Source organism: Oncorhynchus gorbuscha, linkage group LG06, assembly GCF_021184085.1.
Source record: "Oncorhynchus gorbuscha isolate QuinsamMale2020 ecotype Even-year linkage group LG06, OgorEven_v1.0, whole genome shotgun sequence".
NCBI lineage: Eukaryota > Metazoa > Chordata > Actinopteri > Salmoniformes > Salmonidae > Oncorhynchus > Oncorhynchus gorbuscha.
Window position 1 is genome coordinate 55,164,380 of NC_060178.1, and position 13,420 is coordinate 55,177,799.

The window sequence follows — 13,420 nt, forward strand, 5'->3', positions numbered from 1 at the left end:
GGCTGAGAGCCGTGATATCAGACCGTATACAGGGTATGACAAAACACTTGTTATTACAGCTCTAATTACGTTGATAGCAGTTTATAATAGCAATAAGGCAACTCTGGGATTTGTGGTATATGGCCAAAATATCAAAGCTAAGGGCTGTGTCCAGGCGCTCCGAGATGCGTCGTGCATAAGAACAGCCCTTAGCCGTGGTATATTGACCATATACCACACCCTTTCGTGCCTTATTGCTTAAGTATAATCCATTCTGATCAATATTATGCAAGCTTCGAAAATAATTGATTTAGCTAGCCTGGCTCCTCTGAAGGCTTCAGTGGTGTTGCGCGTTCCAGGTCGACTTTATTTTAGGTCGCGCTGTGCAACAGGCAGGCTCAAGAACCAGAACCAGCAATATTCAATGTGCCATTGAATATTGCAATATTATCCAGCTAACGCTAGTAGCTTAAGTTGATTTGAAATGTGACATTTGCTCAAATAATATACATTAATGTTCATCGCTAAACATGAATCATGATACGTGTTCTTATGGTTGACGTCATTGACGTGGCGCTCGGGTCGCAACGACTGGAGTGGAGAGCGAGTCACATGCGCCATTTAAATACCCAGCTGTCGACCGAGACATATTTTTTTCACCACAGCGGCTTTGATGGCGGACGGGGAGAATATCCTTGTTGGAGCCACTTCCAGCGCTTCAAGTATGGAAGAACCCGTTTCAAAAAAGTCCAAAATTAGCATGGCCATAGAATGTGGGCTCAAAATTGTTCAGACTGAGCAAGCTACATACGGGCTAGAGGCTTGTGAGAGTTGGGCTGCGGCGATTTCTGCGCGGCCAGATGAGGAGATTGAGCCGGTGATGGCGTTAGGACAGGCCCCAGCAGCAGCAGCACTGGGCGGAGACAATGGGCTGCTGGTCTTGGAGCCTCAGGAAAGCGTAACAAACTTAAACGCGTCTGGACCCGCTGCGGAGCTTGCAGGTAGGCTAATTTAGCTAGCTGCTATAGCTAGTATGCAAAGTTTTTTTTTGCGGACTCGAGCGTTGCATGTCTGGTTCGATTACTCCACCTTGGATAGCCAATTCAACTGGGCTCGCTAGCGTTGTAGCTAACTTGCTGCACGCTAGTTCAACAGTACGTCTGCCTGAGGGTTGAAACTAGCAAACTTTAGCCGACTCATTTAAAAAAAAGGTAGCCGATATCAAACATTAGCTTTTTGGCTAGTAACGTTATACAATTCAGGTTTTTGGGTTGCATGTTTTGTACATTTCAGGGAATGCAAAAACACAGTAACATTTAAGTCCTTTGCAGAATAGTTAGTTAGGTGCATTACTGTTCAACACATTGCCTGAGTGATCTGTTATGATGAAACCGCTAGTCAACATTAAAGATGCAGAAATCCCTCCGCCATTTATTGGTTGCTAAAATTCTAAAAGTTAACTTAATTTCAGTTAATGTGACAACATACAAGTAGATAATAATGTACCATTTAAACCGCTATGAAATCTATTTTTACACAACCAAAAATATTGTATTTTCAGCTGTTTGATGGTGGTGTATAAAACCGAAAGCTCAAGACGCGAAACTTAAGAACGGGAAGAAAAGAAAAAAGACACAGAACAGATATACTGCTTGCTTTCAATGAGTGACTGCTATCTAACACATTTCTATATTAATTTGTTCGGGTACATATTGCAGCTTTAAATGAATTGGCAAAACTGTATCAATTCCCACAATCATGTCCTCTTCATTGCTTGTCCAGAGTGTCGTGGCACTGATGAGGAGTTTCACCAAAATGGCTTTGCCTTCCCAGATGGTGTCAATGAGGATGATGACAGATCCTCACATGCAAGTTCCAGTGACTGGACCCCTCAACCACAGATAGGTACAAGATGTCTGATAATCAATGTTATTTTTACCAGGTGTATTGAAAATTCATTTTTCAAACCATACAAAGGACAACAAAGCACAACCATCAATGACATCATACCTGTTTTCACTCATATCTCCAGTGCCGGTTAAGAGAATGCAAAGAGTGTGCAAAGCTGTCATCAAGGAAAAGGGTGGCTACTTTGAACAAACTCAAATATAAAATATATTTTGATTTAACAATTTTTTGGGTTACAAACATGTTTCCCAATATGTTATGTCATAGTTGTCTTCACTAATATTCTACAATGTAGAAAATAGTGAAAATATAGAAAAACCCTTGAATGAGTAGGTGTCCAAACTTTTGATTGGTACTGTACATTTTTCAAGATAATTGACGGGAAGCGTATCGTCCAGTCCATCGGGTATCTCCCTGCACCCTCATGACAATTCTTGAAATATGCAGACAAACAAATTTACATTGCAACACTTCTGACAACCAACTTTCTATCTCCACTCATAACATTTTGACTTCATAGCATTTCCAGGGGGCATGGATTATTTAGTCATTATTAGGTTTACACTTTAGACATTACTCTGTTCTGTAAATTGTCTCTTGTATTATACATTATGCTTAATCCAGTATAAACTAAAGGTTCATTAAGCTATAAACTAAAGGTCCATTCATTTGTTATGTTCAAACATTCCCTCCATCTTGTGCCAACATCAGTTGTTTTTATGTCTTGGTACCAATAGTTTATAAACTCAGCACAAAAAAAACATCCCTTTTTCAGGACCCTGGTTCTCCAAAGATAATTAGTAAAAAATCCAAGTAACTTCACAGATCTTAATTGTAAAGGGTTTTAACCTCTTGCTCCTACCTGACACGCAGGCGTCCCATCTAGACATCTGGAAATGCAAATGCGCTACGCTAAATGCTAATAGTACTAGTTAAAACTCAAACGTTCATTAAAATACACATGCAGGGTATTGAATTAAAGCTACACTCGTTGTGAATCAAGGCAACAAGTCAGATTTTTAAAATGCTTTTCGGCGAAAGCATGAGAAGCTATTATCTGATAGCATGTAACACCCCAAAAGACCCGCAGGGGACGTAAACAAAATAATTAGCATAGTCGTCGCTACACAAACCGCACAAATAAAATATAAAACATTCATTACCTTTGACCATCTTCTTTGTTGCCACTCCTAGATGTCCCATAATCACTATTTGGGTCTTTTTTCCGATTAAATTGGTCCATATATAGCCTAGATATCGATCTATGAAGACTGTGATAAACGGAAAACAATAGCGTCTTATAACGTAACGTCATTTTTTTTAATTAAAAAAGTTGATGATAAACTTTCACAAAACACTTGGAAATACTTTTGTAATGCAACTTTAGGTATTAGTACACGTTAATAAGCGATCAAATTGATCACGAGGCGATGTATATTCTATATGGGGTACGTCTGGAAATAATGTCCGGGTAAATCTCAACCAAAATATTCGGTCGGAGACCTGAACAAATGGCTTGTCTCTTCTTCGTTTGACCAAGAAACAAAGCCTCGGCAAATGACAAGACTGTTGACATCGTGTGGAAGCTGTAGGTATTGCAACCTCAGCCCCATTTAATGTGGTTCACCTTTATCAATGGGTTGAAGTGGCGGATGGATATACATTTCCATTTTCAGTGATCAGATTTTCCTGCGCTTTTCGATGAAACACACATTCTGTTATAGTCACAGCCGTGATTTAACCAGTTTTATAAACGTCTGAGTGTTTTCTATCCACACATACTAATCATATGCATATACTATATTCCTGGCATGAGCAGCAGGGCGCTGAAATGTTGCGCAATTTTTAACAGAATGTTCGTAAAAGTAGGGGGTAGGAGTAACAGGTTAACACTGTTTCCCATGCTCGTTCAATGTACAATGAACAATTAATGAACATGCACATGTGACTAACCACTTACAGACTGTAGGCAATTAAGGTCGCAGTTATGAAAACTTAGGACACTAAAGAGGCCTTTCTACTGAGTCTAAATTGCAATGTCTGTATTGTGAGATGCCTAAGACATCGCTACAGGGAGAAAGAACGGACAGCTGATCGTCCTCGCAGTGGAAGACCACGTGTAACCACACAGGATAGCTAAATCGGAACAACACACCTGCGGGACAGGAACAGGATGGCAACAACTGCCCGAGTTACACCAGGAACGCACAATCCCTCCATCAGTGCTCAGACTGTCCGCAATAGTTTGAGAGAGGCTCGACTGAGGGCTTGTAGGCCTGTTGTACGGCAGGTCTTCATCAGACATCACCGGCAACAACTTTGCCTATGGGCACAAACCCACCATCGCTGGACCAGACAGGACTGGCCAAAGGTGCTCTTCACTGATGAGTTGCGATTTTGTCTCACCAGGGATGATGGTTGGATTTGCGTTTTATCATCGAGGGAATGAGCATTACACCGAGGCCTGTACTCTGGAGTGGGATTGAGGTGGAGGGTCTGTCATGGTCTGGGGCGGTGTGTCACAGCATCATCAGACTGAGCTTGTTGTCAGTGCAGGCAATTTCCACGCTGTGCCTTACAGCAGGCTCATCCTGACATGACCCAGCATAACAATGCCACCAGCAATAGTGCTCGTTCTGTGCGTGATTTCCTGCAAGACAGGAATGTCAGTGTTCTGCCATGGCCAGTGAAGAGCCCAGATCTCACGTCTGGGACCTGTTGGATCGGAAGGTGAAGGCTAGGGCCATTCCCCCTCCAGAAATGTCTGGTGCCTTGGTGGAAGTGTGGGGTAACCTCTCACAACCATAACTGGCAAATCTGGTGCAGTCCAAGAGGAGGAAATTCACTGCAGTACTTAATGCAGCTGGTGGCCACACCAGATACTGACTTACTTGTGATTCCCTCCCCCACCTTTGTTCAGGGACACATTATTCCATTTCTGTTACTCACATGTCTGTGGAACATGTTCCGTTTGAGGCTGTCATTTGGATAGGCTCTCTGCAAGGTTTTGAATATCATACCTAACATATGAAGATCCTTTTCTAACTCAAATAGAATTTCCTTAAGATTGCTCTAATGTCCCAAAAGATTTCAAATCAACATTTTGTGATATTAAACTTAAATTGCATGTCTTTGAAAATATCGACATTGGTCAATCAAATTGCTTTTTATTTCTGTCATGGAAATAATTATTTCCTATTACCAAGTAATTGTTTTTTTTATGCCTTTGTTACATGTGAACCAATTTATCGGTGCATTCTGAATAGCTGTCCAAGGATTTTTACCTAGGCTTGTGTTTCTTGGGAATAACATTGTTTTTTTTGTAGAATCTGTTTTAATTTTCTTCCATATTGTTAGTGGTAACTATGAAGTTGTTAATGTTCTCAGTTTATCATTTGAAAATAGCCAAGTGAAACGATTGAGGGTGAATGCACATCTATAATTACACATTGCTCCTCTTTAGTGCATTTAACGATATGTCTCAAGTAAAAGCCTTGGGTGGCGAGTTGATGCAATTCCAATCAGAGGTTAAAAAGATTAGGGAGCTTTAACTTTCCTTTTTGAGTTCTATTTGCCCGTATAAAGTCTAATGGCTGAGGTATACTTTTTTAAAGAATGTCTTTGGTGGGGTTATTGGTATTACTGAGAATAAATATAAGAACTTTGGGAGCCATGCCATTCTGAAGAGGTTTATTCTACCTTTACGATTTATGGGAAGATTGTTGCATTTAATACATATGCTGTAATACACAATTGCATGCAACCCAGGTAATGTTCAATATACAATAACATGTTTTTAAAGCAATTTGAATGTGCAGTACTTTTTTATTTTTTTTAATAGGTTCCTACAGTTTTATTCAGCAACACATTATGAGAGAGACTAATCCGAGAACAATACTGAAAGACTTGCTTCCTGAGACTGTGCTTCCGCCCGACTTGGATGACATGACACTGTGGCAGATCATCATCAACATCTCGGAGCCTCCTAAAAGAAAGAAGCGCAAAGACATAAACACCCTGGAGGATGTGGTTCGGCTACTCCAGGAAAGCAAAAAGATCCTTGTGCTGACCGGCGCTGGGGTATGTATTGCAGGGAACAATTAAGTTTCGCTGTGTCTTTGTATAGCTTTCACAGTTGCCTTATTAGGACTGATGGTTTATTTTTCCTCAGGTGTCTGTTTCTTGTGGAATACCAGACTTTCGATCCAGAGATGGCATTTATGCAAGGCTGGCAATAGATTTCCCAGATCTTCCAGACCCTCAGGCAATGTTTGATATCGAGTACTTCAGAAGAGACCCACGGCCATTTTTCAAGTTTGCTAAGGTTTGTGGACTGAAAGCATATCTATATAGTATTTGTTTAAGCGATGATTAATATCTGTAAATGACCACTTGTTGGATATGTGAGACGGTTTTGATTTGCTCTGATCTCTTGCAGGAGATCTATCCAGGACAGTTCCAACCTTCGCCTTGTCACAAATTCATATCTATGCTGGACAAGCAGGGGAAGCTACTACGCAACTACACCCAGAATATTGACACTCTTGAACAAGTGGCTGGGGTTAAGAGGATCATCCAATGTCACGGTATGTACTGTAATACATGTTAACTTTAATCAAGTGTTTGTGGTCCCGGGTCTAATATTTGTTCTTATGACCCACACTCTTCTGTATTTCAGGGTCTTTTGCAACAGCTTCCTGTCTCGTCTGTAAACACAAGGTTGACTGTGAGGCCGTAAGGGAAGACATATTTTATCAGGTATTGGCAAGAGTGGTTCCTATTAATATTCACCAGTGTTAAATCTGTGAATTGATGTGTACTCCTGGACAGACTTGTGGCTTTTTTTTTAGTCATTCACGGATTATCTTGTACAGTAGCGTCCATTGTCTGATTTTGTTTCCATAATGAATTCAAATCTCTGTTCAAGGTTGTCCCTCACTGTCCACGGTGTACAGATATCCCCCTGGCAATCATGAAGCCAGATATTGTCTTCTTTGGAGAGAATCTTCCAGAAATATTCCACAGAGCAATGAGGCAGGATAAGGATGAAGTGGACCTCCTTATTGTCATTGGGTCCTCACTGAAAGTGCGACCGGTGGCTCTCATTCCAAGTATGTTGAAAATGTTTTTTTTTTAGATGCCCAAGATAAAGCATAATACCGGTAATAGCATTGCTTATCTCGAGCCATGCATATATAACAGGTGACCTCTTTTTCCATCCAGCCTCTGTTCCTCATGACGTGCCTCAAGTCTTGATAAATCGGGAGCAGCTGCCTCACCTCAACTTTGATGTGGAGCTACTTGGGGACTGTGATGTCATCGTTAACGAGCTCTGCCATCGGTTGGGCGGAGACTTTGAGCAACTGTGCTACAACTCCTTAAGACTCAATGAGATCACAGAAAACCCCCCGCGGTTAGCGACTTCCGCAGAGCAGCCATCATGCAAGGCCTTGTCTACTCACAGTAAGCCAACAGAAAAAGAACAGAAGCACCGTCACACAGATTCATCAGTCATTGCTTCAGAGGAGACAAACACTCATATGGTCTCAGATACTCCAGAACGCGACAGAGTACCAACAGATCCTTGTCCGACGGCTCAGAATGTCACCAACACACCTGAAGTCGATGGAGTACCACCGGCGCCCTGTCCAAAAGGGCAGATTGTCCAAGACACTCCAGAAGTAGTAGCACAACCAGAGCCCTGTCCAAAGGCTCCAAGCCCCAATGAGGAGAGAATGGAGTATTCCGTCTCTCCATCAGCAGACACGCGGAGTGAAGAAGGCTCTGGATTAAATGATCAACACATCAACCTTGAGGTTCGCAGACTATGCTGCATGAGTCGAATCTGTCGAAGTCCTATCAGCAAGCGCCTTGAGGGTAAGATTTCAAGTGTTCGTTTACCGATTTGGTGCAAAATTATAATAATTTTTAAATTATGCAAAACCTTCTGCTGGTAAAAACTTTTCCATGTCGTTTCATGAAATCATGTCCTGTAATTTCCATCTTATGACAACTTGTTGTGAAATTCACCCAAAATGTGATGTCTTTTACCCAGCTTCTCAATACCTTTTCCGAGCACCAAATCACTACATCTTTCATGGGGCAGAAGTGTACTCCAACTCGGAGGATGAGACGTCCAGCTTCTGCGAGAGCGATGACTCAAGCCTGGAGATGGAGGAAGACAGCGACGCAGAGGACGAGCAGAGCACACCAACAGAGGTGGTCAAGGGCTGCCTCATAGACACAGTGACACACAAGAAAGCCTGCGAGGGCACGTTGAGTGTGAAACAGACAGACAATACAGACACAAATGTTCAGAACACCACAGACCTGTAAAAAAGACAGAATTACCCTGTCTTGACAAGGCACTTTTCTTGTTTGTTTTTATTATCTTGTTTAGTGTTTTTTTTTACTAGATTGCGTTGAGACACTTGCGTGCTTGTGCAGAAAATAAATTCTGTCTTTCTGCGTCCGACCACATTACTGAGCTGCAGGGTAGTTGAGTACATGTTTTGTGTACTACCATTAGCAGCTTAACCAAGAAAGGAACAGCAAACTTAGACCAAAGAACACCCCCCCCCACCCCCCAATACTCCAGATGTTTTTCAATTTTTCCATAGTCCTAAAAGGTTTGTTTTTTGACTTACCCACCACTGAAGTGTAAAGATTATATTTAATGGTGGCATTGTTTTCCTTACGATATTTGGCAGCTACTTTTTACTGTCACGGTCAAGCTTTTATTATTTTTGTATTTTGTAAGACATACTCAACGAGTAGGTGATGGTTTTCTAAATCATATTGAAGTTATACATTGTGCAAACAAAGCCTTCTAACCATGTTCAATATGCTTTCTTTTGAGCAAATAGCACTTTTTTCGTCTTCCATTTCGAGCAGTTTGATGCATTTGTACTTATGTCCTTGGTTGCATGAGCTATTTGGAGGATGTGACTGCTTGTGGAAGTGCAAATCTATAGCGCTCGTATTCACTTGCCTGGAGAACTGTCCAGCCGTAACACAGACATTGTGTTCTGTGATCAGTTTAACATGAGCCGAATTTAGTGTTTTAAGAACCTTATTTGTATGTTTAAATTGTTTTTGTTTTGATATTGATCTTGGTAGTAAAATAGAAAGCTTTTTCAACATTTGTGGTAGGCATTTTTTTTTTTTCATGACAACATAAATAGCCTTTATTAATCACAAGGTGTAACAACACACTTGTGTAAGAAATGGATAGAAATATGAGTTGCATGCTATTTGATGGCCAACTTTAGTTTGAGAATACCACTTTACAGCTAAATGCATGCAGTTAAGATCCTGCAGCAGTGACAAGGGGGTGTTCTACACAAATGAAGGGACAACATTTACATGAATGTAATGGAGATGATTTAAAATGAAATTTGAGTTTAGAAATAGTATGTCATTCCTTCTGATGTTGGTGTGTCAGCTTTTATGCTCTGCATTTTTTTACATAATTAAAAACGTACTAACCGCTTTCTTTAAAAACATTACATTTTATTTGCTGGATTTATTTTAGGCTTAATGACACCATGCACCAACAAATAGCCCATAATATAGCAGATGATCTCATTTGAGGTTACCATTTATGTAAATATGGCATTATTTACCCATATTGATGTATACTGTATTTATAGTATAGCCCTATACAAGACCAATTCACAAGACCATTTAAAGTTCTTATGCCTGCAAAAGTCACAAAGCGCTGTGTTTTTGTCTAAAATTGTACTACTAAAGAATGTAATTCCAATCCAGCATCAGTGATAAACGAACCTGTAGTCATTGCATTATTTTAACTACATTGTCCTGATACCCCAGTCGCAGTTCTTTTCACACCATTTCGTGCGATAGGTCATGTCATGTGGGCGTACATTTCAGTGCGTATATAGGTGCACACAGTGTCGAGAACGAGCCAACCACTCTCAGATCCAGTGTGGTGATAATGATTTTTTGCTACAGATGGTTTGTTTACATAGTAGGTTAAGATCATTAACGTACATTACGTAGTTAATGTTAGGCAAAGGATTAAGTTTTAGCTATAACGCAAGTTGTCAACAACTGTTGTTCCAGATGCAACCACTAGAAGAACCTGTAACTTTATCTAGCCACAATGGTAGAAGCTTAAACAAACCAACTGTGGCAGAACAATAATCGGTATCATAACACCGGATCGTGGAATCTATTCAACACATCGCTAAGCCATTTTAGAGTACAGGTTGGCTAAGCCTAACGCCAGTAATGGTATTGCTGTTTCATCAGGGAGCCACAAAGATGAAGTAAACAAATGTAATCGCTGAATTCCTGTCATGTTTAAATTTCATGAAGCCACAAAATAGAAAGAAGCTAAACAAATAATTTTATATTTGAATTTCGCATTGTTTCAGCAAAGTAATGAGACTGGGTGTGTAAGTATACCTCCGGGGTAATATGGTAAAGCTGGCCTCAAGTAAAGGCCTTTGAACAAAAAAGACATGAGAGAGAGAGCACTTCATCAGCTTTTAAATTGCTTAGAATACGAGTCAAATATAATATGCTAAGAGTGAAACACTTGCAATATAATCAGCAGAGATTAACCAAACATTACATGTACCTGCCATGGTAGAGAAAGAGAGCGAGAGAATGAGATAGTCCCCTTGTCCAGTAGAAGTCAATAATCAAACACCAAAAACTTGATCAGTCATAACATGTTGCAGGATCATCATGTGTTATGATCCTATAGGCCGCAAGGACTGTAACATTATAGTGAATAATAAGGCTACAATGCTGAATTATTAGTAAACATTTGGGGGAGAGAGGCTAATCTTCACAGTATCAGATACCTGACAAACTTGAGAGACAGAGAGAGTGTGTGTGAGACGCTTACCTGGCTTTTTGTAGAGCACAACTTTTTGTGGAAGGTACTACAGACCTTCTCGTGCACATAATGTCGTTGAGATACACTACATGACCAACATTTTTTGTGGACACCTGCCTGTCGAACATATCATTCCAAAATCATGGGCATTAATATGAAGTTGGTCCTCCATTTTTCTGCTCCACTCTTCTCGGAAGGCTTTCCACCAGATGTTGGAACATTGCTGTGGGGACTTGCTTCTATTCAGCCATAGAGCATTAGTGAGGCCAGCGCTGATATTGGGTGATTAGGCCTAGCTCGCAGTCGGCGTTCCCAAATCATCCCAAAGGTGTTCGATGGGGTTGAGGTCAGGGCTCTGTGCAGGCCAGTCGAGTTCTTCCACACCTATCTCAACAAACCATAATTATTATTTTTGTACCCCTTTTTCTCCCCAATTTCGTGGCATCCAATTGGTAGTAGTTACTGTCTTGTCTCATTGCTGCAACTCCCATACGGACTCAGGAGAGGCGAAGGTCAAGAGCCATGCGTCCTCCAAAACACAACCCAACCAAGCCGCGCTGCTTCTTGACACAATGCACATCCAACCCGGAAGCCAGCTGCACCAATGTGTCGGAGGAAACACCGTACACCTGGCAACCTGGTCAGCGTGCACTGCGCCCGGCCCGCCACAGGAGTTGCTAGTGCGCAATGAGACAAGGATATCCCTGCCGACCAAACCCTCCCTAACTCTGACAACACGGCCGGCTGCGACAAAGCCTGGTCACAAAACCAGGATCTCTGGTGGCACAGCTAGCACTGCGAAGCAGTGCCTTAGACCACTGCGCCACCCGGGAGCCCTAACAAACCATTTCTGTATGGACCTCGCTTTGTGCATGATGGGATTGTCATGCTGAAACAGGAAAGGGCCTTCCCCAAACTATTGCCACAAAGTTGGAGGCACAGAATCGTCTAGAATGTCATTGTATGCTGTAGCGTTAAGATTTCCATTCACTGGAACTAAAGGGCCTAGCCCGAACCATGGAAACCAGCCCCAGACCATTATTCCTCCTCCTCCAAACTTTACAGTTGTCAGTATGCATTGGGGCAGTTCCCCTGGCAACCACCAAACACAGATTTGTTTGTTGGAATGCCAGATGTTGAAGCGTGATGCATCACTCCAAAGAACACATTTCCACTGCTCCAGAGACCAATGTCGGCGAGTTTTACATCACTCCAGCCGACGCTTGGCATTGCGTATGGTGATCTTAGGCTTGTGCTCTGCCCTGGAAACCCATTTCATTAATGAATAGTTCTCGTGCTGATGTTGCTTCCAGAGGCAGTTTGTAACTCGGTAGTGAGTGTTGCAACCCAGACAATTTTTTACGGTACTAGTCCCGTTCTGCGAGCTTGTGTGGCCTACCACTTCACAGGCTATAAGAATGTGTTGAAGGCTAGCTGTATTGGGTGCATATTTACATTTACATTTAAGTCATTTAGCAGACTGACTGAACTGCTCACTTTTGTGTCTGTGTCTGCAGGTACACAGAGGAGGAGGCATACAAAGGTATGTCAATTGGTATTGGTATGTTATTATGCAGATCACATTTACCATCCTCCTCCCTTACCTCTTCAACGAATATCCCATAGACCTCTACATTATGGACAAGGTATGTGAATGAAAACCGTTATAAACTGTTTTTTAAATTCATATTTACCACAAAAACCAAGGTATGAATACTGTTGTGTGCATGTTTTGTTAACCATCTGTATAATTATTATTTTACTATTTTTTTGGATTCACAGACTTCAGCCTCCCTACACCTCTGATGAATACAACAGGGAATGTGTTTGATCATCATGCACTGCAAAATCATTCTGGCTAAGGAGATGGAGAACGTTAACACATTAACATCAACAGACCAGAGGATATATCCATTTGACTTGGAGCTCTCCTGGGAGTTTACCTCATATTTAGATTTTTGTATTCTGCTTTGCCACTAAAATCATAATAAACACTGACAACTAAAATATAGTGTTTTATTGTTGTTATTGTTATGCTTATTATTATTAATAATAAATAATAATAGGGGGGGGGGTAGTTAAAAAATCAACCCCAAAAGGTTATTCAAATAACCCCTTTATAGGGTTTTTTCGAAGAACTTATAGGGCTTCCCCCACAGTTTCAATTTGAAGAACTCCTGAAGGATACTCCAGGAACCTTTACTTTTTAGAATGTAGCCGAATCCCCTAATTTGAAGGGGCGTACACATACTTTTGTATATATGGTGTTTGTCGAGTTTCCTTGTAGGTCTATTTGGCGAGGAAACTGTGAAGACAGCTCTATAGCCTATTGCCTGTTTCTGTGTCTTTTATTAAAGAATATGAAACATTGTGTATTTTTGCTGCTTTTAATCAAATCATGCAGAGCTGTTCTTTACATGGCCTAAAATAAATGGGTTCATATAGGGAGAATATTATATATAGGCTGTAGCATAGCACATTTTGAGTCAGTTATGAAAATAGTACATGCAATGAATGCTGTAATTGTTTCATGTGGTAGGCCTAAAAGGCCAACATTTAGAAGTTTCAATAAAATAATACTTTGTAACATGACTATAGAAATGAAACATTGTGATTTTAGAGACACATTTACAGTAGCCTATGATTAAAGGGTTAGGCTATATT

The 13,420-nt window shown here is 41.0% G+C and overlaps 1 protein-coding gene across 4 annotated transcripts; it reads left to right on the top strand.

Moving 5' to 3' along the window:
* The first annotated feature begins 589 nt into the window (after positions 1-589).
* On the top strand, positions 590-12,674 carry LOC124038101 (NAD-dependent protein deacetylase sirtuin-1-like). 4 transcript variants are annotated; one of them, XM_046353563.1, is made up of 11 exons: positions 590-980; positions 1,762-1,884; positions 5,729-5,967; positions 6,059-6,211; positions 6,326-6,473; positions 6,566-6,645; positions 6,815-6,998; positions 7,111-7,764; positions 7,943-8,106; positions 12,274-12,402; positions 12,539-12,674. In XM_046353563.1, exons 1-11 carry the CDS (start codon positions 653-655, stop codon positions 12,560-12,562), a joined length of 2,226 nt encoding a protein of 741 aa, XP_046209519.1. In that variant the 5' UTR covers positions 590-652; the 3' UTR covers positions 12,563-12,674. The 4 variants fall into 4 exon arrangements, with proteins under 4 accessions (XP_046209519.1, XP_046209521.1, XP_046209522.1 ...); XM_046353565.1 differs by having other exon boundaries at positions 1,813-1,884; positions 12,539-12,673; XM_046353566.1 differs by having other exon boundaries at positions 12,274-12,299; positions 12,539-12,653.
* The last annotated feature ends 746 nt before the right edge of the window (positions 12,675-13,420 follow it).